We start from the raw sequence: 25,695 nt of genomic DNA, 5'->3' as shown, positions 1-25,695 counted from the left end.
TTAATACAACTGTGAATAGGATCGTTTGCTATGTACAAGAAAGCAGTTGTTTTTTGCCTATTTTCTACTTGGCCATCTTACTAAGCTTTTTAGCTCCACATTAAGCACTTATTTATCAAATCAATATCTGTGTTTATTTTTTGTTAACTGAGGGCTAGAAAGGCAGGTCTCCTGCGTTCCAGAGATAGCTAGGGCTAAACATTCTTTCATAATTTCCAACTGATTCTCTTGAAATGTTCTCGGTATGTAATAATTTAGTCTTTCCTCTTCACTACTTATTCTTATTTCCTTTCCTTGTCTACTGCCTTGTCCCACAGCAGCAGTCCTCCTGGCTGATTCCTGACTGTAATGGAAAGTCATTAGTGCTTCACTATTAACTGTGATGATCACTGACAGCTTCTGATAGATAATCCTCAACAAGTTAAGAAAACATGTCTATTCTTATTATAATAGGGCTTTTTTTTTTCTTCTTTTAATCAGTCATGAATTTGCAATTTTATCAAAACCTATTTGGGCATTTTGATTTTTCTTCTCCCAATAAATTATACTTTCTAATATTAAATCCGTCTTGCATTATTGAAATAAATCCTACTTGATCTCTGTATATTACTGTTTTAGGACACTACTGGGTTCTATTTGCTAACATTTTATTTAAGATTCTTTAATTTATAGTATTAGTAAGATAAAGCTACATTTTTTTCCCGTTCGGATGGTATCTTTGTTAGGGTTTAGACATGGAGTTATTTTAGCCTCTCATACACCCTCTTTCAGTTAAATGATTTCAAATGACAGTGGTCTTTCTCACCATCACCTTTCCTTTTTAAATGAAAACTAACCTTGACAATTACAGATCCAAAAAGCACATAAGTAATTCTAGCCAAGTAGATGTCTAAGCATGTTAAAAGCAAGACTTATCAGGTAATCACACATCTCCATCCCCATTTAATAAACAAATGTGTATTACTCAACTAAAATTCATCACACTATGGACTGTCCAAGAAAAACGACTGCCCTTAATTGATATTAGTGGTAAACAAAAAGAGAATGAAGCATTACCACACCCCATCATATACTTCTTAAAGCTGACGCAAGCTATTTATTTGTTTATTTTTCACTGAAGTGTATTTGATTTACAATACTGTCTGGGTTTCAGGTGCACAGCAAAGTGATTCAGTTATACATACGCATATATCGATTTTTTCAGATTCCTTTCCCTTATAGGTTATTACAAAATATTGAGTATAGTTCCCTGTGCTATACAATAGGACCTTGTTGGTTATCTACTTTATATATAGTAGTGTGTATATGTTTATCCCTTGCCCAGCTTTCCCCTTTGGTAACCTTAAGTTTGTTTTCTATGTCTGTGGGCCTATTTCTGTTTGGTATATAAATTCATTAGTATCTTTTTTTTTAGATTCCATATATAAGTGATATCATATGGTATTGGTCTTTCTCTGTTGGCTTACTTCACTTAGTATGATAATCTCTAAGTCCAGCCATGTTACTGCAAATGGCATTATTTTATTTTTTATGGCTGAGTAATATTCTACTGTATATATGTACCACATCTTCTTTATCCATTCCTCTGTTGATGGACATTTAGGTTGCTTCCATGTCCTGGATATGGTAAATAGTGCTGCAGTGAACACTGGGGTGCATGTATCTTTTCAAATTATGGTCTTCTCCAGATATGTGCCCAGGAGTGGGATTGCTGGTCATATGGTAGTTTTAGTTTTACTTTTTTAAGGAACCTCCATACTGTTGTTCATAATGGTTGTAACCAATTTATATTCCTACCAACAGTGTAGGAGGTCTCCCTTTTCTCCACAACCTCTCTCCAGCATTTATTGTTTGTAGACTTTTTGATGATGGCCATTCTGACTGGTGTGAGGTGATACCTCATTGTAGTTTTGATTTGCATTTCTCTAATAATTAGTGATGTAAGCTTCTTTTCATGTGCTTTTTGGCCATCTGTATGTCTTCTTTGGAGAAATGTCTGTTTAGATCTGCCCATTTTTTGATTGGGTTGTTTGGTTTTTTTGTTATTGAGCTGCATGAGCTGTTTGTATATTTTGAAGATTAATCCCTTGTCAGTTGTTTCATTTGCAAATATTTTCTCCCATTCTGAGGGTTGTCTTTTTGTTTTCTTTATGGTTTCCTTTGCTGCACCGAAGGTGTTAAGTTTAATTAGGTCCCATTCGTTTATTTTTGTTTTCATTACTGTAGGAGGTGGATCCAAAAAGATTTTGTTGTGATTTATGTCAAAGGGTGTCCTGCTTATGTTTTCCTCTAAGAGTTTTACAGTATCCAGTCTTACATTTAGGTCTTTAATCCATTTTATTTTTGTGTATGGTTTTAGAGAATATTCTAGTTTCATTCTTTTACACATAGCTGTCCAGTTTTCCCAGCACCACTTATTGAAGAGACTGTCTTTTTTCCATTGTATATTCTTGCCTCCTCTGTCATAGATTAGTTGACCATAGGTGCATGGGTTTATCTCTGGACTTTCTATCATGTTCCATTGATCTGTATTTGTTTTGGGGCCAGTACCATACTGTTTTGATTACTGTAGCTTTGTAGTATAGTCTGAAGTCAGGGAGCATGATTCCTCCAGTTCTGTTTTTCTCTCTCAGGATTGCTTTGGCTATTTGGGGTCATTTGTGATTCCATTAAGATTGTAAAATTTTTTGTTCTAGTTCTGTGAAAAATGCCATTGGTAATTTAATAGAGATTGCATTGAGTCTGTAGATTGCCTTGAGTAGTACAGTCATTTTGATAATACTGATTCTTCCAATCCCAGAATGTGGTATATCTTTCCATCTGTTTGTGTCATGTTCAGTTTCTTTCATCAGCGTCTTATAGTTTTTGGAGTATAGGCCTTTTGCCTCCTCAGGTAGGTTTATTCCTAGGTACTTTGTTCTTTTTGATGTGATGGTAAATGGGATTGTTTCCTTAATTTCTCTTTCTGATCTTTGGTTGTTAGTATATAGGAATGCAAGAGATTTCTGTGTATTAATTTTGTATCCTGCAACTTTTACCAAATTCACGGATGAGCTTTAGTAGTTTTCTAGTAGCATCTTTAGTATTTACTATGTATAGTATGTCATTTGCAAACAGTGACAGTTTTACTTCTTTACCAATTTGGATTCCTTTTATTCTTCTCTGATTGCTGTGGCTAAGACTTCCAAAACTATGTTGAATAAAAGTGGGGAGAGTGGACATCCTTGTCTTGTTCCTGATCTTAGAGGAAATGCTTTCAGCTTTTCACCATTGAGTGTGATGTTAGCTGTGGGTCTGTAATATATGGCTTTTATTATGTTGAGGTAGGTTCCCTCTAGGCCCACTTTCAAGAGTTTTTATCATAAATGGGTGTTGAATTTTGTCAAAAGCTTTTTCTGCATCTATTGAGATGATCATCTGGTTTTTATTCTTCAATTTGTTAATGTGGTATATCACACTGATTGATTTGAGGATATTGAAAAATCCTTGCATCCCTGGGATAAATCCCACTTGATCATGGTGTATGACCCTTTTAATGTATTGTTGGATTTGGCTTGCTAGTATTCTGTTGAGGATTTTTTCATCTATGTTCATCAGTGATATTAGCCTGTAAGTTTCTTTTTTGTGGTACCTTTGGTTTTGGTTATCAGGGTGATGGTGGCCTCATAGAATGAGTTTGGGAGTGTTCCTTCCTCTGCAGTATTTTGGAATAGTTTCAGAAGGATAGGTGTTAACTCTTCTCTAAATGTTTGATAGACTTTGCCTGTGAAGCCATCTGGTCCTGGACTTCTGTTTGTTGGAAGTTTTAAAATCAGAGTTTCAATTTTGGTACTTATGATAGGTCTGTTCATATTTTCTGTTTCTTCCTGGTTCAATCTTGGAAGTTTGTACCTTTCTAAGAATTTGTCCATTTCTTCTAGGTTGTCCATTTTATTGGCATATAGTTGCTTGTCTCTTATGATCCTTTGTATTTCTATGGTGTCCACTGTAACTTCTTTTTCATTTCTAATTTTATTGATTTGAGCCCTCTCCCTTTTTTTCTTGATGAGTCTGGCTGAAGGTTTATCAATTTTGCTTATCTTCTCAAAGAACCAGCTTTTAGTTTCCTTGATCTTTTCTGTTATTTTCTTCATCTCTATTTCATTTATTTCTGCTCTGATCTTTATGATTTCTTCTAACTTTGGGTTTTGTTTGTTCTTCTTTCTCTAGTTGCTTTAGGTGTAAGGTTAGGTTGTTTACTTGAGATTTTTCTTGTTTCCTAAGGTAAGATTGTCTTGCTATAAACTTCCCTCTTAGAATTGCTTTTGCTGTGTCCCGTAAGTTTTGTATCATCTTGCTTTCGTTTTCATTTGTCTCCGGGTACTTTTTGACTTCCTCTTTGATTTCTTCAGTGATCCATTGGTTGTTTGATAGCATACTGTTTAACCTCCACATATTTGTTTTTTTAGTTTTTTCCTTGTAGTTGATTTCTAATCTTACAGCATTGTGGTCAGAAAAGAAGTATGATATGATTTCAGTTTTCTTAAATTTACCAAGGCTTGCTTTGTTGCCCAACATGTGATCTATCCTGGAGAATGTTCCATGTGCACTTGAGAAGGTGTATTCTGCTGCTTTCAGATGGAATGTTCTATAAATGTCAATTACGTCCATTGGGTCTAATGTGTCATTTAAGGCGGGTGTTTCCTTATTTATTTTCTGTCTGGATGATCTGTCCATTGATGTAAGTGGGGTGTTAAAGTCCCCCACTATTATTGTGTTACTGTAGATTTCTCCTTTTATGGCTATTAGCATTTGCCTTATATATTGAGGTGCTCCTATGTTAAGTGCATATATATATTTACAGTTGTTTTATCTTCTTGGATTGATTCCTTGATAATTTTGTAGTGTCCTTCATTGTCTCTTGTAACAGTCTTTAAAGTCTATTTTGTCTGATATGAGTATTGCTACTCCAGCTTTCTTTTGATTTCCATTTGCATGGAATAGCTTTTTCCATGTCCTCACTTTGTCTGTATGTGTCCCTAGATTTGAAGTGGGTCTTTTGTGGACAGCATATATATGGGTCTTGTTTTTGTATCTATTCAGCCAATCTGTCTTTTGGTTCGAGCATTTAATCTGTTTATGTTTAAGGTAATTATCAGGATGTATGTTCTTTTTTTTTTTTTTTTAATTATTTATTTTTGGCTGTGTTGGGTCTTAGTTTCTGTGCGAGGGCTTTCTCTAGTTGCAGCAAGGGGGGGCCACTCTTCATCGCGGTGCGCGGGCCTCTCATTGTCACGGCCTGTCTTGTTACGGAGCACAAGCTCCAGACGCGCAGGCTCAGTAGTTGTGGCTCACGGGCCCAGTCGCTCCGCGGCATGTGGGATCCTCCCAGACCAGGGCTTGAACCCGCGTCCCCTGCACTGGCAGGCAGACTCCCAACCACTGCGCCACCAGGGAAGCCCCAGGATGTATGTTCTTATTGCCATTTTGTTAATTGTTTTGGATTTGTTTTTGTAGGATTTTTTTCTTCCCTTCCTCTTTTGTTCTCTTCTCTTGTGATTAGATGACTATCTTTAGTGTTGTGTTTGGACTGCTTTTTCTTTTTCGTGTGTGTGTCTATTATAGATTATTGGTTTGCAGCTACACTGAGGTTTTGATATTGCAGTCTATATATATATACAGGATTAAGTTGCTGGTCTCTTAATTTCAAATGCATTTGTACTCTCCTCTTCTCACAGTTGCTGATTTTGATATCTTATTTGTGGTTTGATGATTTCCTACCTTTACTGTATGTTTACCTTTATTGGTGAGCTTTCCCATTTGTAATTTTCTCATTTCTAGCTGTGGCCTTTTCCACCTAGAGAAGTTCCTTTTCATTTGTCATAAAACTGGTGTTGCTGAATTCTCTTAGCTTTTGCTTGTCTGTAAAGCTTTTGATTTCTCTGTTGAATATGAACGAGAGCCTTGCTGGGTTGAGTATTCTTGGTTGTAGGTTTTCCCCTTTCATCACTTTAAGTATATCATGCCACTCCCTTCTGGCCTGCAGAGTTCCTGCTGAAAAATCAGCTGATAACCATATGGGGATTCCCTTGTATGTTATTTGTTGCTTTTCATGTGTTGTTTTTAATATTTTCTTTTTGTCTTTAATTTTTGTCAATTTGATTAATATGTGTCTTGGTGTGTTCCTCCTTGGGTTTATCCTGTATGGGATTCTCTGTGCTTCCTGGACTTGAGTGTGTGTTTCCCTTCCCACGTTAGGGAAGTTTTTGGCTATTATCTCTTCAAATATTTTCTCAGGCCCTTTCTCTCTTCTCCTTCTGGGACCCATATAATGTGAATGTTGGTACATTTAATGTTATCCTGGAGGTCTCTTAGACTGTCCTCATTTCTTTTCATTCTTCTTTCTTTATTCTGTTCCACAGAAGTGATTTCCACCAGTCTGTCTTCCAGCTCACTTGTTCGTTCTTCTGCCTCATTTATTCCACTATTGATTCCTTCTAGTGTATTTTTCATTTCGGTTATTGTATTGTTCATCTCTTATTGTTTGTTCTTTAAAGTTTCTAGCTCTTTATTAAACATTTCTTGTATTCTCTTGGTCTGTGCCTCCATTCTTTTTCCGAGATCTTGGATCAACTTTACTGTTATTACTCTGATTTTTTTTTCAAGTAGATTGCCTATCTCCACTTCATTTAGTTGTTCTTCTGGGTTTTTATCTTGTTCTTTCACCTGGAACATATTTCTCTGCAATCTCATTTTATCTAAATTTGTGTGTTTGAGGTCTCTGTTCCCCAGGCTGCAGGACTGTAATTCTTCTTGGTTCTGGTGTCTGCCCCCTGGTGGGTGAGGTTGGCCCAGGGGCTTGTGCAGGCTTCTTGGTGGGAGGGACTGGTGTCTGCCCCCTGGTGGGTAGAGCTGGGTCTTGTCCCTCTGGTGGGCAGGGCCAGCTCAAGAGGTGTATTTATAGGTGGCTGTTGGCTCTGGATGACTTTAGGCAGCCTGTCTGATGATGGGTGGGGCTGTGTTCCCACCCTGTTGGTTGTGTGGCCTGAAGCATCCCAGCACTGAAGCCTGTAGGCTGTTGGGGGGGTCAGGTCTCTTTGCCAAAATGGTGACCTCCAGGAGAGCTCACACCAATTGAGTATTCCCTGGGGCGTCTGCCACCAGTGTCCTTGTCCCCACAGTCAGCCACAGTCAACCCCCGTGTCCCCAGGAGACCTTCCAAGACCCTCAGGTAGGTCTGACCCAGGCTCCTATGACTGCTTTGCCCTGGGTCCCAGTGCATGTGAAACCTTGTGTGCGCCCTCCAAGAGTGGAGTCTCTGTTTCCTCCAGTCCTATGGAGCTCCTGCACTCAAGCCACCCTGGCCTTCATATCCAAATGCTTCGGGGACTCCTTCTCCTGATTCCAGACCTCAAGGCTGGGAAGCCTGATATTGGGCTCAGAACTCTCACTCCTGTGGCAATCTCTGTGATATAATTATTTTCCAGTTTGTAGGTCACCCACCCATTGGATATGGGATTTGATTATATTGCAGAAGCACCCCTCCTACCATCTCATTGTGGCTTCTTCTTTGTCTTTGGGTATAGAATATCTTTTTGGTAGGTTCGAGTCTTTTTTGTTGATGGTTGTTCAGCAGTTAGTTGTGATTTTGTGTTTTTGTGAGAGGAGGTGAGCTCAAGTCCTTCTACTCCACCATCTTGTCACCAGCCTCTCCCTCATTCTTAAGCAGAAGTTGAGCCCTCACAGGCAAATGTCTTTGATGCTTCATCATGAAAGGTAATTGCCACTGCATGCTTCTTTGTCTCTCGAGACAGCCTGGTTATATTTTTGATGTTGTATAGTTCAGTTACCTTATGAAAGTTTCTGAAATGTGCTGCCTTTCATCTGGAAATTTTTCTAGCCCTCTGGGTCCTTTACTAGGCGCCTTCTTGAAAACCACGAGCATCATCTGAAAATCCCGTTTTGTTGCATTTCGCAGATACTGCATGGTTTAGAAATTCTAAAGCTGACAGTAAGCTCTTTAACAAAATGAAGTCTGAGAATTCAAAGGAAAGCCAGCTGAGAATACAGGAAACATGTTTCCAGCCAAACCCTCAACACCTCAGGATGGTCTGGGCCCCCTGATGCTAATACCAATCTTTATCAGATTTCAAGGAGTCTATGCCAAGAAAAATACTACTTGGGATGTGAGGCAAATTCCATTTGCCACTATTCTTGTTTATAGTACCAGTCAACCACCTAAGTAAGCTGTGTCATACACTCTCCTGGATGGTCTCAAGAAAGGAACATCTCTCAGTATTAGGGCATTAAGTTTAAGTGGAATGTTACAGAGGCAATAAGAACCATGTATGACCAATTCAGGAGGGGTGGGGGGAATCAGCACTGAAGGAAGGAGGAAAGAAACCTGAACAAATGAGTGTCTCTGGGTCTTCCAATCAGTCAAAAATCATCTGGACTAATGGTTTTGTTAAACATGAGAAATTATTATTCAAATATATACCCACATATATATATTGAGGAACAGTATTTTTTACTACATTAATATTATTAGTGTTCTTATTGATATTTTAAGATGAAGTCAATCTAATTTAGATTATATAATTTGAGGCTCTTTAAAAATTTAACTTTCACTGATTTCCTCTCTAAATGATCAAATAATATTTGTTTTATGCTTGTTAGCCTGTATTCACATGCCATAAATATAAAGGGAAAATGATCTGACAGACACTTGCTATCAAGTATACTGTGATATTTTCTTAATCTCAAATAGGCCAAAACAGTTTTAGAGAAACATACTATAGCCACATATTTTAGGGGGAAGTGGCGTGGATGGGGCTTCCTTAAATTTATTCTGTACTCCTGTTCAAAAGAGACAATCAATCAACACTGTTGTATAGGTGGTTAACAAACTAAAAGCATCTACAAAGTGTTTTCATATACATTTTACAGGATAATTTGATTCTACAGCAGCACCGTCTAATAGAACTTTCTGCAACAGTGGAAATGTTCTGCATCTGTGCTGACCACTACAGTAGCCACTGGCCACATGTGGCTACTGAGCACTCTAAATATGGCTAGTATAACTGAGCAATGGAATTTGAAATTTCACTTTGATTAATTTAAATTTTAATAGGCACATGTGACTTCATGGTTGCATATTGGACAGTAAAGTTTTAGACCAACAGAATCTTCTGTTTTGTAAGAAAAGTTTACATTATATGTATATTAATCATTATGACAATACTCCCTAAAACTTTTAGTGAACATGTAATTCAGGGTAGAAACTTTTTATTTTCCTTCACTGTAGAGGTACTTAATAACAGAACACATACTAGATCCTCTTTCTTTTTTCTATCCTAGTTTCTTCTTTCTATGACTAAAAAGAACAATTAGTCATTTTAGTGGCTGGTCAAGGACAGGTCTTTTGCCTTGACTAAAGTAGTTAATACTCATCAAGGAAAAAATCTGTTCAGAAATCTCTCACAGTAAATGTGAATTTTAATCTTGCAATTAAAAGCAAGGCCTCAGGCTTAGCCAACAGTTATGTCATCAAGAGAGCTCTCAAATTATTAGTCATACAAAAGAGCGAATGACACCATAATTTATAAAACTTTTCTGAGGTTCTTTCTTCCTCTGGTTACTAGTGGCATATCCATAGAATAAATTCTATTTCATTAGATCAGAAAAAGTTTTGTTACAAACTTTCAATTTTAAACTAGTTTTAAAAAGAGAAGAAAGGTGAGAAATATTTTATGTTTCACCTGGCAGGTCAGTATCTCTGGCAGGCATTCTTGCTAAACAGAATTTTTTTGTACAAGAAGAGACATTCAGGTTTGACGCTTGTTAAGTTATAACACAAATTCATTAAAACAATCATTTGCTATTTCAAGGGGGAAAAATTCTAGAACATTAAAGTATCTTTACCTCGTAATGAACAAACTGGTCCATTTTCTTGATTCTTAGAGCGCTTATTTCTGAACTGACTTGGAATATCTAATGAAAGGTCTTAAAAGGAAATAGGAAAACAGAACTGTTAAAGGAATAGAACCACACTCAAAAAATAATTTCAAAAATTGATGTATTTTTAAGGATTTATCTCTTTACTGTCTTAGTTTTCAAAGGAAACATTAGTTATTATTTTAATACAATATCATATCTCCATATGCCACATATGTCTTACCTAGGAATGGATCAAACTTTCTAGATTCTGTCCCACATATGAGGCAGTTAACCTCATTTTGGAGAATGCCTCCGAATATAGCCGTGACAACTGTAGATGCTCCATTTCTAAAGAAAATCACACAGGAAAACATCTCAGTAAAAAACTAAAATACATATGTGTAAAAGGTCCTATAGGTGGCTCTGTTTGGGGGGGTATATATATATATATATATATATATATATACACATATATCATTTATTAATTTAAATTATAAAATAACACAAAAATTTCGAAGCTACATATAGACGTATACCAAATAAAAGGTTTAAGCCACTGGCCTTCCCCCAGCTCCTCTCCCAATCCCACTACTTTGTACAAAAGTTACTAACAAACAAACACTGAACATTTGCCATTACTAACAGATCACGTACATGCCTGTACTCAGGGCAACAGGACCCCTTTCCCTCAATTATACCCCTCAGAAAAGAGGGAACTGCCTTAGATTGGACCGTTTGCAAGACTTCTCATATTAGGGGGAGCTCTCTCAATTACTTTACTTTGAACAACAACCTTGATCAAAGATAGTTTCAGATTTTTTTAGATGGTCATATTTGGGGAAAATGAGGTAAACAAATTTAATACATACTTACTTAGTAATCACTGGTGGAGATACGACTTCACATTTGAAGTGCTGGATGTTACTATCAACAAGCCTTTTAAAAAGCTCACTTAAAACAATGTAATAATTCCCTTGTGGAGATCAAAAAATATGTACAGCACTTTAAGAACAATAAAAAACCAACTGTCTTAATGTTACTTAACCTCTCTGTGCCTCAGCTTCATCAAATGTGAAACAGGCATAACATCTATCTACCTTCGAGGCCTGGTGACGATGAAATGGGAATATACGTACAGTGCTTTTAGACAAGTGCTTACCAAAAAGAAAGCCCTTGGAGTGTTGTAAGCATCTTTTATAACAATAATCAGGATCATACCTGCTTTTTGCTTTTCTTTCCTAAGTACGTATCTTGGACATGTAACTCACTCTTTGACAGGTGCACAGCCTGCCACGATATGGACAGAGAATGCACAAGAACAGCTGAGGAAGTGCACCAGTGACAGCATGATTAGCAAGCACTTATATTATTTAGCACTTATATGCCAGGCTCCATTCTCAGTACTTTCCATGTAAATCAATTAATCCTCACAACAACTCTGAGGTAGATAAGATTATCCCCATTTTGCAGACCAGGAAGCTGAGGTTCATAGGTTAAATAACTTGGCCCAGGTTCACACAGCTGGCCTGACCTGAGCACCTGCTCTGGACACTATGCTCCTTCTCTTAATTTAACTAATATAATATTAATGGGTAAATCAGCTATACTTCAATAAAAAATATTATTTTAAAAACCAAAATGGCTTTGGGTTTCACTGCAACAACAGGAACCCACATAAAATTGTCAACAGAACAAATAAAGATGAATCAGAATAAAAATATTAATGGATACTGAGGTTCATTTGTGTGCTTTCATTAATAGTACTACAGTGAACACATATTAACTTTTGTGCACTTATGCAGTTACTTGAGCCAGTATATTGCTCTTTTTCGCTAATAGCAATTTGAGGTGGTTTCTGTCACTTGCATCAGATTAGTACTCCTAATACACTGAACCGTACTTCGAGTTGCTCCAAATTAGACCTACTGCAATGATGAGACAGACAAAACCTACCTGAGCAATTCTATTATTTTAAAAGTTTGCTTCCTTTTCTATGAAAGGGCTTCCTTCCTTACTGGCAAAAGAAACATACTGTAGCTTTTTTGTTTTTTTTAAGTTGTTCATAGGATACACATGGCTTCAGTAAATTACAAAGGGAAGATACAATGGGAACTGTAGGATATAATGGCTATTTCAGGTTTTAGGTTTAATATCTGTATCACAAAGGATATACACCCCCCAAAAAAATCTACTGAAAAATAAAGGGACTATGACTGACCCTTTCATCCTGATGTTCACACACACTGCTGCCTTTAATTAAAATGGAAACTGCTTTATTAAAAAGCAGTACATTTAAACTCAATGTACTTCTTTATAATTTCTTCCTCTGAGAAAAAGATACTAATGAATTCTTGGCTATCTGATGTGTATGGCATTAAGCTTAGTCATTATACAATGACTTAAAACAAGATTCACGAATTATTTCAAAATCACTGTTCCATTTATCATAACTACACAATGAGAGAGTTTAAATATTGGCTACTTGGACAGGCTATTATGCTGCAAAGTTCCTTTATATTGGCACTCGTGATTTTCTATGTATTAAAAAGAACACATCCGCCATTTATTTCTACCATCCTCACCCCCACCTTCAGTAGGGTTCAGTGTGTTTATACGAATAAATACAAATACAGGAGACCTTTTTTTTTGTAGTTTTAGCAAATATGATCCTTAGATCCTGAAATGCATCCTCCAGTGAATGTAAGGAAATATAAAGGAGCCTGAGTTTTGAATACTTGATAATTTTTTTATGTTCCTAACTCACTAATGGAACTTAAAATTACTATTATTTAAAATATCATGAAAGGGTATGGATTAATACTGAAAACTCATTAGTTACTGAAAGAACATCTTGTATCACACAATGTGATTCCCTAAGGGTGCCCTGGGCATCAAATAAAATAATAAAGACATATATCCTCTCACTTCACACAGACTGTCCTTCATAGAGCCCAGTTCAATATCCTTTGTGTATGAATATATCATCCTAAAATACAAAACAGAATTTTTCATTTAATACTATGTTTGATTTGGTGCTAGCAGCAAGAACATTTCTACCAAATCACAGGTCCTTCCCTTTCTGTACTGGATTCTAATTTGAACCATAGCTCCTAGGACCTAGGTTCAAACATTTAAAAAAGTATGGCAATTCATATTGATTGCCCATCTCTGATACAGTCAGATTAGCTGTGAGACTGCTCTGTCATTAAAAAGACCTTATCTTACACAAAATCCAATTTACGGACTGCCAGGCAATATACTACAGCAAACCCTATATAGAACTTACTCTTTTCTTCTTTCTTTGGGGAGTTTGTCTAATAAATCCCTTTCCTGCACAGGTCAATATGAAACTCTTCCCAAAATTTGAACAAAAGGAGACAACTAACCAAGATCCAAGCTGAAATAAAAGTCAATTATCTCTCCCTCAGCAAAATAAACATTCTGATCTCAATGTATATTTTGGGGGTATTAGTACGTGGGAAAGCAACCCAAAAGGTTTGTTTTGTTCATACTGACAGGCAAAAAAAAATTCTGAAAAGTTACAAATGCCTCAATTTGATTAAAGAACAGACATATTTTTGGAAAATTTAAGTCCAAATGAGGCTTTTGGAAAATTCACATTCAAAATATTTTAAGCCTTTGTTATTAGTGAACAAATGTAATTATTTTAGTATATGAAAATTGTCTCCCATCCATTATTCAGTACATTTGGAGGAAAATTTTTAAGTGCTAAATTGTACAAATATTTTCTATTTCTTCACGTTTAAAAGTAATCTATAAAAAAAAAAAAGTAATCTATAGCAAATAACAATCAGAACTACACCTAGATGCAAGTACAGGATGCCTTCGGTCTGGAAGCACGAGGCATGTGCTAGTCCACTTGGTCACAAAGTTCAAGTGCACAAAAGTTTCAGCAAAGGTCCACAAAGCTTTCCACCTTCCATTGTAAATCTAATAAACAATAACACCAGCAGAAATCTGAGGTCTTCCCAGAAAACAAAAGGAAACTAAATCTTACATGCAACATTTGTTACTTGCAGACAGAGTAGAATTCTCTTGCAGAATTGATGAGCGGGAAATACCGTTGAAACCGCCCTGGAGTTCCAAGTGCAGGTGGTCTAACAGGTAGCGCATGAACTCATGAGCGTCCTGCTGCTGATAGCCCCTTGAAGCAAACAGAAACAGTCACTGTGGGGCTCCGCCTGCCCAGCCAAACACGCAGGGGGGCAAAGTGTCGAGAAGGGCCACAGCCCTGCGCTCAGAGCACGGGGAGGCGCCCTGATCCTTCCTCCTCACTTCCTCCTTGGTTTACACATAAAAGTACCTTCAAGACAGAATTCCACTACTGAAAAACAAGTTTGAAAACACAGAATAGTAGAGCTAATTGGAATTCTAGTGATCTCAACTGACCTCACTTAAGAGGAAAACTGAGGGGCAAAAAGGGTTGTGTGACCTGCCTGAAGTCCTGCAACAGGAGAGTAACATGTCTCCCGCATGGACTGAATCTTCCCGTTTCCCACATGGCCTCTAGAAGATGCTCACATGTTAAAATTTCACATCTTAACCTGCACCAGAAAACTAGGTCTAAACCACCATTATAAGAAATAAGGAATTTAAAACTAAATCTTTAGACTGAAAGATACTAATTTTTAAACAGTGGCTGAAAGGAAGAAAAACTTTATCTAAAGAGTTAAAGATGTGTAACATTCTATACTTGCATCCTAATCTCTGATTCAAGACATTTTTTAAATAAATAAAAACTTTAAAACGCATTGACTCATAATTATGCTCTAGCCTAAAACTTTAATATATACAGCAACATATTCTGAGGTTACTTCTTACACTATATTCAGTCAGGAAATTCTATGGAATTCTTATACTAATACAGATCAATGACAAGTGAACAGTAATGAAATCTGACAGAAAATTAAGCTGGTACAGTTGGAAGGTAATAGAGGTTTATGTAGATAAATCCAGCAATGATATCTAAAGTACATTCATAAAATTATGGATAGGAAAGACTACTGCCTACATTTTTACAGGCATGGAAGGTTCTCTTTAATCTTTGCTCTAAGTGGCAAGTTTTCTGGCCTGGTCTTGAGTCAAAACTGCCACCACTCCTCCAGGCAGTGGTTCCATAAACAAAATTTCTTTTAACCAGAGTCCCCCCCCTTTTCCTAAAATTTCTCCTGGAAATAAATTATGGAAATGATCTGCCTAGTCAATGGAACTTAAATTGAAAGTAACTTTAGCATTTCACTGTAACTTTTTCTACACTATTTAGCAACCAAATATTAATATATATGTTCAAGTATTTCTTCTAAGACTCTTACGAATAAAAATGTTAAAATTCACAATCAAAAGTATTCAAAGTTGGTAGTTCCTTTATATATCTAAGGAGGTGCTTTAAACTTTTTCAACATAACATACATTTTTTTCGTGACTCAAAGGTAAGATCAGTATTTCAGGTCATATTTGAAATTCTATCACATATAAAAAATGTTTTATTCTGTCACCAAAATAACCTAATATCTAATCATTATTTTCTAAAATGGATCATGAAAACCAGTACCTTGTAGTTATGTCAATTTGCATTTTCAGACACATCCGTCCCTTTTTTAAAACAATCTGCCTAATGTACATTAATGAACATTTCTAACCATACCATGATTCTCTTCTCTTTCCTTATATCAAAATACATTATTTTCTAATGTTTCCTTTACCATTAGAAACACATTTGTTGACCTACGTGAGATCATGGAACACATTGTTTTATAAAGATAAGTTATGGGATCTGTTTCAATTTGTGATCTTCACCGGATAACAAAAAGTCTATGTTTCTTCTAGGACTGGGACATTTTTTTGATTCTGACTAAAGAGACATTTACAATTCCATTTCTAAACATTTAAATAAAACCTTTCATTGATTTATCTGAAAATCTTAATAATTATTATGTAGTATATTAAATTCAACAGACTTCAGTTATCTTTTCAATTATTTCTCAATTATACAGTCTGGGCTTCAGAGTTTCCTCTGCAGTCAACTTAGGTTTCTTCTGTTTGGTAATCATGTTAAAGGAAACACCCCTCACATCTGGGTGCAGTGTTCATGTTCTGTATACAGATTATTTCAGTGATGTCACCCAAACAGGTGTTTGTGAGTTAGTGAGGAAATGAATATATGAAGAACCAACTGGTATCTCTGTGACAGATCAGAATTGAGAGAGAAAAGAAGACAGAGGGAAAGCATGGTGGCTCCAATTTTAACCCTGTACCTTATCTTCACTTGTTTGTGACCTTCGACAAGCATTACCTCTTTCTCCTTAATGTCTACAGAAAATCTGTGTCATAAAGATGCTGTGAGAAATCATCCTTGGAGAGCACACTGCAAATACAAAAAGCCTAGAGAATCATGAGGCATCCCTTTTGAATGAGGGGGCAGAGAAGGACAGACACTGCTGAGGCACAACGTATAGGAACACAGAGCAACTGTCTCTTCACAACAAGTTTTGACACAATGAGGCAAGCCGTATTTATTCGGATCTTAAGAACAAAGAAATGTTCCAATAAAGAATGATCAAGGAAAATGTTACTCTGCACTTGCTTAAGTGAAAGGCAGACACTGCAAATAATAAAACAGACACCACATAATAAAGGCACACACGAGCACTTGTGTGATGCTCCAACACGCGCAACTGTGACACATGCCTGTGCATTACTGACCATTCTCTCTGTTTTGGCAGGACCAGTACATTATGTGTAAAATGGCAAAGACCAATACGGAATAGGATATGCCTCTACAGAATCAAATTTTATCATACTAGAATAAACTTCTTGTAAAGTACCTAGGACACATTAGAATTTTAGGTTCTGTTCATATTTAAAATAAGTTATTGTTTTGTCCAAATTATCTGCAAAACCAAAATCAGTTAAATTTAGCTATTCCTATCCAGTGTGAGGTACCAATCAAGGCTGAGTTTCTTCAAGACAAAAATACCAGAAAATGAAAATGACAAATGATGTTTTGTTTACAAACACACACAAAAGAATACGATAGCTAAATTCTTAGTTAGAACTAATACAGCATACCTGGTTTTATCGCACTTTGCTTTGTTGTGTTTTGCAGATACTGCAGTTTTTACAAATTGAAAGTCTGTGGCAACCCTGCATCAAGCCAGTCTATTGGTGCCCTTTTCCAACATTTGTTCACTTTGTGTCTCTGTATCACATTTTGGTAATTCTCGCAATACTTTAAACTTTTCCATTATTGTTATTATTTGTTAATGTGATCTATGACCAGTGATCTTTGATGTTACTACTGTAATAGTTTTAGGGTGCCACAAACCACATAAGGCAGCAGACTTAATAAATGTTGTGTGTGTTCTGACTGCTCCACCGACAGGCTGTTCCTGCCTCTCTCGGGCCTCTCTATTTCCTGAGACACAACAATATTGAAATTAGTCCAATTAATAACCCTCAATGGCCTCTCAGTGTTTAAGTGATAGGAAGAGTCGCATGTCTCTCACTTTAAATCAAAAGCTAAAAGGATTAAGCTGGGACTTCCCTGGTGGTCCAGTGGTTAAGAATCTGCCTTCCAATGCAGGGGACATGGGTTTGGTCCCTGGTCGGGCAAGATCCCACATGCCACGGGGCAACTAAGCCTGCGTGCTCTAGAGCCCGTGTGCTGCAACTACTGAGCCCACCCACCACAACTAGAGAGAAGCCTGCACGCCACAATGAAGCTCCCATGTGCCGCAACTAAGACCCGATGCAGCCTAAATAAGCAAATATTAAAAAAAAATAAAAAAAAAAAGCTAAAAGGATTAAGTTTAGTGAGGAAGGCATGTCAAATGCCAGGACAGGCCAAAAGTTAGGCCTCTTGCACCAAACAGCCAAGTTGTGAAAGCAAAGGAAAAGTTCTTGAAGGAAAGTAAAAGTGCTGCTCCAGTGAAGACACGACTGATAAAAAAATGAAACCCTACTGCTGATATGAAGAAAGTTTTATCAGTCTGGATAGAAGATCAAACCAGCCACAACATTCCCTTCAGCCCAAGCTTAATTTAGAGCAAGGTACTAACTCTCCTCAATTCTATGAAGGCTGAGAGAAGTGAGGAAGCTGCAGAAGAGAAGTCTGAAGCTAGCAGAGGTTGGTTAGTGAGGCTTAAGGAAAGAAGCCACCTCCGTAACAGAAAAGTGCAAGGTGAAGCAGCAAGTGCTGATGTAGAACCGGCAGCAAGATAACCAGATCTTGCTAAGATCAATAATGAAGGAAGCTACACCAAATAACAGATTTTCAATGTAGATAAAACAGCCTTATACTGAAAGAAGATGCCATCTAGGACTTTCCTAGCTAGAGAGGAGAAGTCGACATCTGGCTTCAAAGCTTCAAAGGACAGGCTGCCTCTCTTGTTAGGGGCTAATATAGCTGGTGACTTTAAATTGAAGCATGCTCATTTATTATTCTGAAAAAATCCTAGGACCCTTAAGAATAATGCTAAGTCTACTTTGCCTGTGCTCTATAAATGGAACAACAAAGCCTGGATGGCAGCATATCTGTTTACAACATGGTTTACTGAATATTTTAAGCCCACTGTTGAGACCTACTGCTCAGAAGAGATTTATTACTGCTCATGGACAACACACCTGGTCACCCAAGAGCTCTGATGGAGACAGACAATGAGATTAATGCTGTTTCCATGCCTGCTAACACAACATCCATGCTGCAGCCCACGGATCAAGGAGTCATTTTGACTTTCAAGTCTTATTCTTTAAGAAATACATTTTGGGGGCTTTCCTGGTGGCGCAGTGGTTGAGAGTCTGCCTGCCAATGCAGGGGACACGGGTTCGAGCCCTAGTTTGGGAAGATCCCACATGCCGCGGAGCAACTAGGCCCGTGAGCCACAACTACTGAGCCTGCGCGTCTGGAGCCTGTGCTCTGCAACAAGAGAGGCCGCGACAGTGAGAGGCCCGCGCACTGCGATGAAGAGTGGCCCCCACTTGCCGCAACTGGAGAAAGCCCTAGCACAGAAACGAAGACCCAACACAGACAAAAATTAAATAAATAAAAACTTTAAAAAAAAAGAAATACATTTTGTAAGGCTGTAGCTGCCACAGATAGTGATTCCTCTGATGGATCTGAGCAAAGCAAACTGAAAACCTTCAGAAAGGATTCCCCATTCTAGATGCCATTAAGAACATCATTCGTGATTCATGGGAAAAGGTCAAAATATCAACATTAACAGGAGTTTGGATGAAGCAGATTCCAAACCTCATAGATGACTCTGAAAAAAGTTCAGCACTATTTGGAACAGCTTTATTTCGATATTTGCTAATTTACTGCAGTGGTCTGGAACCAAACCCAAACATTACTGAAGTATGCCTATATTGTTTAAAAAAACACCAAGTTGTTTATATTTTATATTTAAAGTCCTCTATTTACAAATACCCAAAAAAGATTATTACTAAATTAAATCAATCTTTTCAAGTGATATTTTATTATCTACACAGATCTTTTACATTTTCTACAAAGCCAAGTAGAATAGCTAGCAAATTCAAGAAAGATTTTTCAGTAATTTATTCATCCATCATTTTTAAACATTTAAGAAAACTAAAAAAAACTGTTTTGGGAAGTCAATGAAGATATATTAAATCAAGTTTTACATGAAAGTAGAAATAGCCTGTAAGTGACATGATGAATCAAGGGAATAAATACTATGACCTGATATGAATTATCAAGAGACTTTCCTGGAGAGTGTTAGCATTAAGCTGGATTCTAAAGAAAGAGATGTGACCACAGGCAAATACCGTAGGCAGGAAGCAGATGACAGACAAATATATGGAGGCAACAAGACAAAATCATGTTAAGGAAAGCAAGGAGTAACAAAGGCTAGCAGAAAAGACTATCAAAATTACAAAAGCTAATTGTCTTTTGACCCAGCAATTCCTCTTTTAAATACCTGCATTATATGTATGAGATTACCCACTTCAGCACTATTTGGAACAGCAAAGAATAAGAAATGTAACCTATGTAATCACTGGTAGGGGACTATTAAATAAATCATGATGCAACCATAAAGTGGACTATTATGCAGCCATAAAATGAGAAAGCTATTTATATACTAACATGAATCATCTCAAAGTAGAAACACAAGATATGTTACCATTTATGTTAAAAATTATGCACATGCTTGTATGTATATACATACAGACTATCACTGAAAGGATACACAAAAATCTGTTAACTATGGTTGCTCCCGGAAAGCAAAATGAAAGGCTGGGGAATAGAGTAAAAGAAAAAACTTTCATTGTATAACCTTTCTTTACCTTTCGAAATTTTGAACCATGTGTATTTTTGTCTATTTAAAAAAAAATACACATTAAGGTATTTTTATGAAAAAAGAAAGGACAGGAAAAGCTGGGCATACTAGGAAGCCATAAGAAGTGTGGTTAAGTAGATATATGTATGGTGGGAAGTTCAAACTCAGGAACAGTTTCCCTGCTGAGTGACTGGCTTTTGGTTTGCGTAGGAAAAGAGAAAGAATAGCTCTGATGATCTCTATGTCCAAAGCTGTTGATTACATTTAGGGTACTTTTTTTTCTGCATTTATTTAATAAATGAAAGTTGTTCCTACTTCTACATGCATGATTGTATTTCAGGCTCCTCACACTTTTTTCCCCCTTGGCCATGCCGCGCAGCTTACGGGATCTCAGTTCCCCGACCAGGGACTGAACCCAGGCCACAGCAGTGAAAGCCTGGGATCCTAATTACTAGGCCACCAGGGAACCCCTCCAGGCTCCTCTTACTTCATTCCAAGGTATCACACTCCCTAGATACTGTCATATGTTAATCAAGGAAAATGGGCTTTCTAAACTTTAAAAAAGTTTACTTTGGGATTATAAATACAAACATAATTCAAGACTCATTGCATTTCCACGTCGGCATGTTATAAGAACTTTTACCCTGTACACATAATAGGAGTAACAATTACGAGAAAAAAACCCTACCTCACACCTGGGCATTGTGCAGTGACCCTGCACTAAAACTTTATTCATGATATAATCTCAAGATCTAGAGCTAACCAAGAGAAAATTATTCTCTGATTACATGAAAGTAAGGAACAATCTGAATTACTACAGAATGAAGAGAAAGTTCTGCTAAGAACACATAGACATCCTATTCTGATCAGTCATTAAGGAAATCTAAGAGTTCTTATGTAATAGAAATCACTCCAGAAACACCATCCAAATTCCTCAACCTGGTTACCTATTCCAAAAGTTCTTTCCCTTCATTGGTAGGAATAATAGAATGAGTAAAATTAAGCAGCTAAAAACTTAATCATGCTCACAGCTGGGCTAAAGAAACTAGAAAGAGCAGAGATACGGGCAGATTTAGATGAAAAGTAGAATTCTATTAAATGAAGAGGGAACTGAGTCACCATGGCAACCAAGTAGAAGAGTATAAAGGTGGTTGGTGGGCCTCACTGGGGCACGCGGACAAATTACTGTTAACACATCTATCGCTGACCAACACCACAAAGACCTGGGTTCTAATTCTGGTTCCAACACCTAATAGATGTATAAAACTGAACAAACTACTCTCCTCTGTCTCAGTTCTGTCTTCTTTCAGATGGGGCTAACACTTCTTACCCTGATGGGAATTTTGTTGTGTTTCTTAATGAAGATCAGATATAAAATACCTAAAGTGCTCGACACATAATAGACATTCAACAAATGGAAGCAATTTTTATATAATAACCAAACACAAAGATTAAATCCCTATCAAGAGTCTAAGTAGGTGATTGTTAGACATTTTATAGCAAGTCCAGACGTGATTAGCAGTAACTTAATCACTTCTACCTTTCCTATTTAGAGTCAGGAAATTCTAAAATTCTTACAAAATTATTCTCTCCTTCTCAGGAGAGATTTAAATAACATGAAATATAAAAGAAATTTCCTTCAAAACAAAGACCAGGGTTAACAATAGTCAATTATGTCTGATCCTCAAGGCTAGACTCTTTGGTAAGGCAACAAATTATAGTCCTTTGAAGCTGTTACCCTTTAGACATTTCTCCATACTACCAATATATCTAAACCACTCTGAGAGAGTAAAGCAAGATATATTGCTGAGTTTTACTAGAGCATGCTGGTTTTTAAAAAGGAGAGGGCTGTACATAAGGTGCCCAAATCATGACTAGTAGGAACCATGACGTGCTTCAGAAAGATAAAATCAGCAGAAGGTGGCGAAGGCTGCCGTCAAGCACCCGTAGAGCTTCAGATCTGCTGTTACCTACGGGGAGGACTAGCTTAGGAGAAGAGATAGGTTTCTCTGACAGCAGGGCTGTTTCCCCACTCAAGCGAGACCAGATAAAGAACACGGGAAACGCTGTGACTCTATAACCACATTAGGAGATGATGTGCTAATTGTGTTACCTTCTGGAAAGCGAATGAATCCCAATGGACTTAGCTACAGTCTTGTAAGGTCTTCAGAACCCAGACCAGAACAGTGGATACGATACCATGGGTTTCTACTGATTACATTTGGATTTTTTTTTTTTTAGCTGAAATAACAGGACAGTATATGATGATAATTACTCTGTATAAGATTTTGAAAAAATCAAGGAAATGTTGTCCAGTATGTTTTCCTAGAGCATGTAAGTTATTTATAAAGGCTTTGTTTTTATAACAACAAAATGCCCTGCCTTTTGTTAAAGATTTTTCTAAGGTCTATCTATTATTTAAACACATTCGTCTAGTAGGATATATCCAACTTCTGCTCTTCTCCTTAAAAAACAAAACACCGGTTTCATTATTGAGAATACCACCACTTTGTTGGAAATTGTTTCAGGAACAGTGTAAAGACTAATATTAATGTTTTAAATATCCTTCATTAAATAATACTTACCTAAAATTCGGCATAATCTTCCAAACAACATAAAATAAGGACTCTGGGCTAAATGCAGTCTGGCTACCTTGCCATAATGCACAGAGTGTCTTTCTAAACTCTTCCACCAAAGACCTAGAAAAGAGCAGGGGATGATGAGACCCTCAGCATCAGTGAGAGGCTGCTATTTCAATACACAATGACAAACTGTCTAAAATCCACAAATAAAAAATAAAAACATAAAAAGAGTTTGGTCTCTTCTGAATTAAACCTGACAGCTACGTACAGCATCTCAAAACCCATACAAATAGCAGTAATTACAGACAAGACTAGTTTTTTAACTATATGGTGAACTCTGAGTATGCCAAAGTACTGCCACACTTGTAAAATAAAGCAATGGATAAGTTACAAACCAATTACCTAAGAATGTAATGTTTCAAAAAAACCCGTAAAACAAGTAACAGAATCTCTTTCTCCATCTCTTGCCTTTCTCCTTCCCGCCCCTCTCTAGGAGCGCACTTCCCAGACCTCGGTGCGTGACTGACTGCTCACCTCTGCCGCAGAGTTCGTCTGGCCACAAAGCTTCAACACTCACCTCTATACCAATGACTCTCAAATCCAAATCTAAACTCCAGATTTTTCTCATGACCACTTTTATTCAGCTGTCTCCAGGTTCCAGCAGGAATTTTCTACTGGCTGCCCTCTTGTCTCTTCTAACTCACTGTGTCCTAAACCTGCTCTCCGTACCCTCCCTACTGCCCCTCAGTCTCCAATCGCCCCTTCTCTCACAGGAATACAACTTCCATTTTTTTCTTGGCACATGAGCTCTTGGAATAAAAAAAAATTTGAGTGTGCCCAACTTTTGACAAATTCCCTTAAAGGGAAAGAGTGGTCCTTCTTATTCACCCCTTCCTTCTGCCTTCCAGCTAGAATGAGGACGAAACGGTGGTGCGCCAGCACCATTGCGGATGACGTGGATAAGAGTCTCACCCAGGGCTGGTGGGACAGAAAGCCAGAGGAGCCCAGTGATTGTGTGAAACAAACCTAGATGGATAACCTCCAACTTTTACGTGAGAAGATAAACCACGGACGTTTAAGTCACCGTTAGTTTTGGTCTTCCATGCATGCAGGTAAACTTACACACCTCCTCAACTTCAATGACTGTATGTGTAGATACAGCTACCATACTCATGGATACCTGGTTGATATCACAGAGAATCTCACTATCTTCTTTCTCAACCCCTGTTATCCAGTAGGTCCCTGAGATACAAATCATATTTTTTACTTCCTGGTACCTGAACCCTCATCCTATGGTTGAGGAACCCCACCTTAAGAGTCAAAGCCTGCCTCCTACTGTGGAAGCTGAAAAGGCCAGGTACTTGCTCTCTCAGCCCCCGCCCGCTCCCCCTTGAAGCCAGGACTCAGATGCATGGCCTGGGTATGCCTAGCTGAAGCTGGAACAGTGCCAGATTGTTTGTGGTGGCAGAGGGCACAGTCAGGAGTGCAGGGGCAGCAGTAACGGCAGCACCCACCCAGCACCCAACTCCAGCAGTGCTGCCAATGGGAACTGCGGTGCAGCCTGGACGGCGGTCCTAATGGGACACCCTCATGGATGCCTACACTCCAGACCTGATTTTCCCCCCATCCAGTCAGGGTAAGCTCACCAGCAGACTTTCAATAAATTCCTCGTCTGCCTAAAATGGCCAGCGGCAATTTCTATGATTCGTAACTAAACCCTAAATGACACTGATGCATCGAGTACTACTAATTCTTCCCTTAACTTTTGTGCACGTGTATTTTTTCCTCTTCATTTCACGGCTGTTCCCTCTAACCAATGACTATAAAGTGAAGAGCCTCCTTGAATGCAGGCACGTTCCAGCTCATCCTAATGCTGCTACCAAAGTAAACTCTTAAAACACCACCTTCTAGTGGTATCATTCCACCCCTGCTCCGAGGCCTGGCTTCACTGCGTAGTCCGCACTACACACTATTCGAACACGGCCTATCCTCTTCTCCCTCAGGCGTCTAGGCAGAACACTGTCAGATTGTAAGACGGCTTTTCAGAATGTGTGGGGATGGGGTGTGTGGGAGCAGGGATGGGCAGGCAGGGAAAACACTACATTAAAATACATACAGATGATAAATCGTAGCCCTATTTCAGTAATGTTAAGATACCCCTTACGGTCATGATAATATGATACATCTTTCTGAACCCCAAAGAGAACATGGCTGCACTGAATTTGAATATATATTGGTTTGGCTATCAATAATCACTTCTCAATTTTTTTCCCCTTCCATATCAACTAAAAATTGACTGTATTGCTCCATAATTAATTTGATAACTACAAATTAATTTAATTATCCAAGACAGGTTTACCTAACCCTATCAGACAAATCAATTCACAAAGACTAATGATATTCATGCCGGTCTATACCTAGAACTGTATTTCCTTCACAGATGTCAATTTTAGAATGCCCAAATCCACAGACTCAATGAGCAGAGCGCTACATTTGTCCTGCCTACTAGGTAAATAGAAATAAAAGAATTCCAACAATTATTAAGATTGCTAGCTAGACACTTAAACACAATTGAGAGTTGTTTTGGTGGGTTTTTTATTTTTTTAATGCACGTGCCTATTAACTCAGATAATGCAATGGAAATCACCAGTAAGAGTCATTTGTTCTGTAGCTCAAAGCCAGAAAGGACATATTCTTAGACTCACACATTGTTGTCCCCCTGGCTCCTGGTGTGGTACGTTCGCCTTCCTGCTGTCTTCCCATTCCTTAACTCCACAGCAGGCAGTTCTTTGAAATAACAGCAAAACTGCTCAATGTTACTATTTTAAAAGGAAGGGAAAACAATTATTAGTTTTTAAATGTACGGAGAAGTAAAGAAA

The 25,695-nt window shown here is 37.7% G+C and overlaps 1 protein-coding gene and 2 long non-coding RNA genes across 13 annotated transcripts in view; 1 reads left to right on the top strand and 2 right to left on the bottom strand.

The window, feature by feature from the left end:
• The window catches only part of USP3 (ubiquitin specific peptidase 3), a 223,119-nt gene that overhangs the window by 22,830 nt on the left and 174,594 nt on the right, over positions 1 to 25,695 (bottom strand). For 5 of the 6 annotated variants that reach the window (XM_082383352.1, XM_082383350.1, XM_082383353.1 and 2 more), the window contains 5 exons: positions 25,522 to 25,635; positions 22,820 to 22,933; positions 13,937 to 14,083; positions 10,160 to 10,266; positions 9,904 to 9,984 (listed from right to left, as the gene is read on the bottom strand). In XM_082383352.1, coding sequence (XP_082239478.1) covers positions 9,904 to 9,984; positions 10,160 to 10,266; positions 13,937 to 14,083; positions 22,820 to 22,933; positions 25,522 to 25,635 — 563 coding nt within the window. The remainder of the gene's footprint in view (positions 1 to 9,903; positions 9,985 to 10,159; positions 10,267 to 13,936; positions 14,084 to 22,819; positions 22,934 to 25,521; positions 25,636 to 25,695) is intronic. The other variant, XM_082383351.1, reaches the window with a different exon arrangement.
• Positions 1 to 25,695, top strand: part of LOC309624850 — an 81,492-nt gene that overhangs the window by 36,086 nt on the left and 19,711 nt on the right. For 4 of the 6 annotated variants that reach the window (XR_014242156.1, XR_014242157.1, XR_014242159.1 and 1 more), the window contains exon 2: positions 23,725 to 24,173. This is a non-coding gene — a long non-coding RNA (uncharacterized lncRNA). Of the gene's footprint in view, positions 1 to 23,724; positions 24,453 to 25,695 lie in introns of all 6 variants that reach the window. The other 2 variants (XR_014242155.1, XR_014242158.1) reach the window with 2 other exon arrangements.
• Positions 14,780 to 22,813, bottom strand: LOC309624869. Its single transcript, XR_014242183.1, has 2 exons — positions 18,988 to 22,813; positions 14,780 to 18,678 (listed from the first exon to the last, which is right to left on the bottom strand). It is a non-coding gene; the product is annotated as an uncharacterized lncRNA (long non-coding RNA).

This window comes from Balaenoptera borealis (assembly GCF_965194805.1).
Source record: "Balaenoptera borealis genome assembly, chromosome: 3".
Taxonomy (NCBI): Eukaryota; Metazoa; Chordata; class Mammalia; order Artiodactyla; family Balaenopteridae; genus Balaenoptera; species Balaenoptera borealis.
Note: the sequence above shows the minus strand (reverse complement) of the source record. Positions and strands in the feature narration are given on the sequence as shown.